General features: G+C 42.5%; 1 protein-coding gene across 1 annotated transcript in view; it reads right to left on the bottom strand.

Annotated features, from left to right (window-relative positions):
• LOC135089106 (uncharacterized) overlaps nucleotides 1-2,500 on the bottom strand; it is a 94,661-nt gene that overhangs the window by 26,725 nt on the left and 65,436 nt on the right. The window contains exon 6 of the mRNA XM_063984340.1: nucleotides 1,598-1,783. Within this exon, the coding sequence (XP_063840410.1) occupies nucleotides 1,598-1,783 (186 nt within the window). The remainder of the gene's footprint in view (nucleotides 1-1,597; nucleotides 1,784-2,500) is intronic.

Genomic DNA, 2,500 nt, shown 5'->3' with positions numbered 1-2,500 from the left:
ACCAATGACTTGACGTAGGAATATTAAGGTAAAAGAAAAAGACAGCAAGAGAGACGGCTCCCTCCCCCCCATCTACTCCCTCCGGCATAAGCCGAAGGAACAGGTCGGAAATACATACCTTACGGGGTTTGGAAAGTAAAAAAAATACGAAGGAAATCTTGTGGGAAAGAACGAAAATAGATGGAATGAGGTGCCCCCATTTCCTGGAGGCAAGGAGTTTAATCTCTAACAAACAAACGCTGTTAACCGCGAATTTTAGGATATTTATCAAGACGGCGATTAAAAGTCTCTACGGTGATGCAGGCTATCACGTCTCGAGGAAACCCATTCCATGGATTGACGACACGATAGTAAAAATGATTTTCAGATTCATGAGAGTTGAAGGATTTCCCAACAATTTTGCAACCGTTTCCTCGCGTGTAATTTGAAAAATCTATCTTGAAATACTGCAGTCCATGTTGTCAATGCCTTTGATGATTATAAACACTTGTATTAAGTCGTCTCTTAGTCTTCTTTGTGTTAATGGGAATAAGTTTAATTCTTTAAGACGCTCTTAGTATGATTTGCTTCTTAGGTTTGGTATCATTTTTGTTACTCTACGCTGGACTCTAATTTATCGGTCTTTCAGGTAACAGGGGCGCCATGCTTCAACGCAACATTCCAAAATGGGACGGACCAAGGAGTTATATAGAGTGAGGATCGTATCTTTAGATTTGTATTCGAATGATCTGCTGCTATTATTCGCTTTCTTCACGACTTCTGAACATTGTTGGCCAGGAAGAGTAAAGGTTGAGAAATATAATAAATAAGACAAAGATGAAAAGAATTAAATGATGGTGTTTATGATTAAATATATTAGAGAGTGAATTTTTTTTTATTTAATGATGAAGGGAAGGAAGGGAATAATAATGAAGCACGGGGATGAATAATGTTAACTTGATAATGTTCGACTTCCAAATTGGAGGACATTCTGACTCTCTTTCCTTTTGCAGAGATCTCCATTCTTAGAGACTTCAATGTTCACCACCAGCTTTGGCTTTCCTCTCCCTTCACTGACCAGTATAGTGAAACTAGCCTTTAACTTTGCTATCCTCCACGACCTATAGAGCAACTGGCGCAACACCCTACCCTTATTCATGACCATCGTAGAGAAACGCCCAACATTCTTGACCTTTTCCTGACCTCTAATCCTTCTGCTTATGGTGTAACTCTCTCTTCTTCGTTTGGCTCCTCCGATCAAAACCTCATATCTGTATCTTGTCTTATCGCTTCAGTCCCTCCTCAGGATCCCCCAACGTGGAGGTGCCTCTGGCATTTTGCCTCTGCTAATTGGCGGGACCTGAGGAGGTATTAATGCTGATTTTCCTTAGAATGACTACTGCTTCCGTGACAGAGGCGTCATTTGATTTTTCTATCTGGAATCTCCTTGAAAACTGGCACTCAATCGGGACTTTTCTCAAAATGTTGCCCTTAGACAATGGCTCTCTTATATATAAAGTGGTATTAGTAGTAGTAGTAGTAGTAGTAGTAATATAGTAGTAGTAATAATATAGTAGTAGTAGTAGTAGTAGTAGTAGTAGCAGCAGCGTACACTCACCAGTCTGCGGCACGTGCTGGAGGTAGTGATAGATGGTGGAGAGCGGGTACAGGGGGTCGGTCTGGGAGGCGGACACCACGAGCAGCGAGGGGGCGGAGGTCGGGATGGGCACCTGCCGCGTCAAGGAGGTGTCTAAGCGCCGCGAGACTCTGGACATTGCAGCCACTCTTGCGGGGTACTCGTCTCCTGCAGCCACGGGTATGGGTTGGTTTGGTTAGTGAGCGGTTGGTAAGTGGATGGCTGTGTGGTTGGTTTGGTTAAAGGGTTGGTGAGTGGGTGTGTGGGTGAGTTAGTGGATGGATGGGTGAGCTAGTCAAGTGAGTAATTAAGTTAGTTAGTAGGTGGGTGGGTGAGTGAGTGAGTGAGTGAGTTTGACTGAATGAATAAGTGAATTAGATAAATCGATAAATAGTAGATACAGACATATGTATAGCAAGATAAATAAACAGACAGACAAACAGATACACAAATAGACAGACAGACAGATGGACAGTTACAAATAATCATTCATCTTTACACAATCTTTATCACCAAAGTATTCATTCATTCATTCAATTCACTCACCTGTTTATTCATCCATTCATTCATTTACTTCATAGATTATTCACCACGTTCACCACCACCACCACCACCACCACCTTCACCACCACAATACTAACACCACCACAATCCTGAATCTTGCGCTAAATCAGGACGCGGTAATGGTGTTGCACATTATGAGGATTGCAAGATGATAGCGAGTCTTGCTCCTCATCGCATTACCGCGCAGACTCGTATTTACATCCAGCCGTCGGTAAATTGCGCAGAACCATTTGCATACTAACGAAGTGTAGGCGATCTGGTTGCGTTCTCTTTCTGTTTTCCTCCGTTTTCTTTTGTAATTGTGTGTGTTTGTGTGTGTGT

This window comes from Scylla paramamosain, chromosome 32 (assembly GCF_035594125.1).
Source record: "Scylla paramamosain isolate STU-SP2022 chromosome 32, ASM3559412v1, whole genome shotgun sequence".
Classification (NCBI taxonomy): domain Eukaryota; kingdom Metazoa; phylum Arthropoda; class Malacostraca; order Decapoda; family Portunidae; genus Scylla; species Scylla paramamosain.
This window is presented reverse-complemented; position numbering and strand designations above follow the sequence as displayed.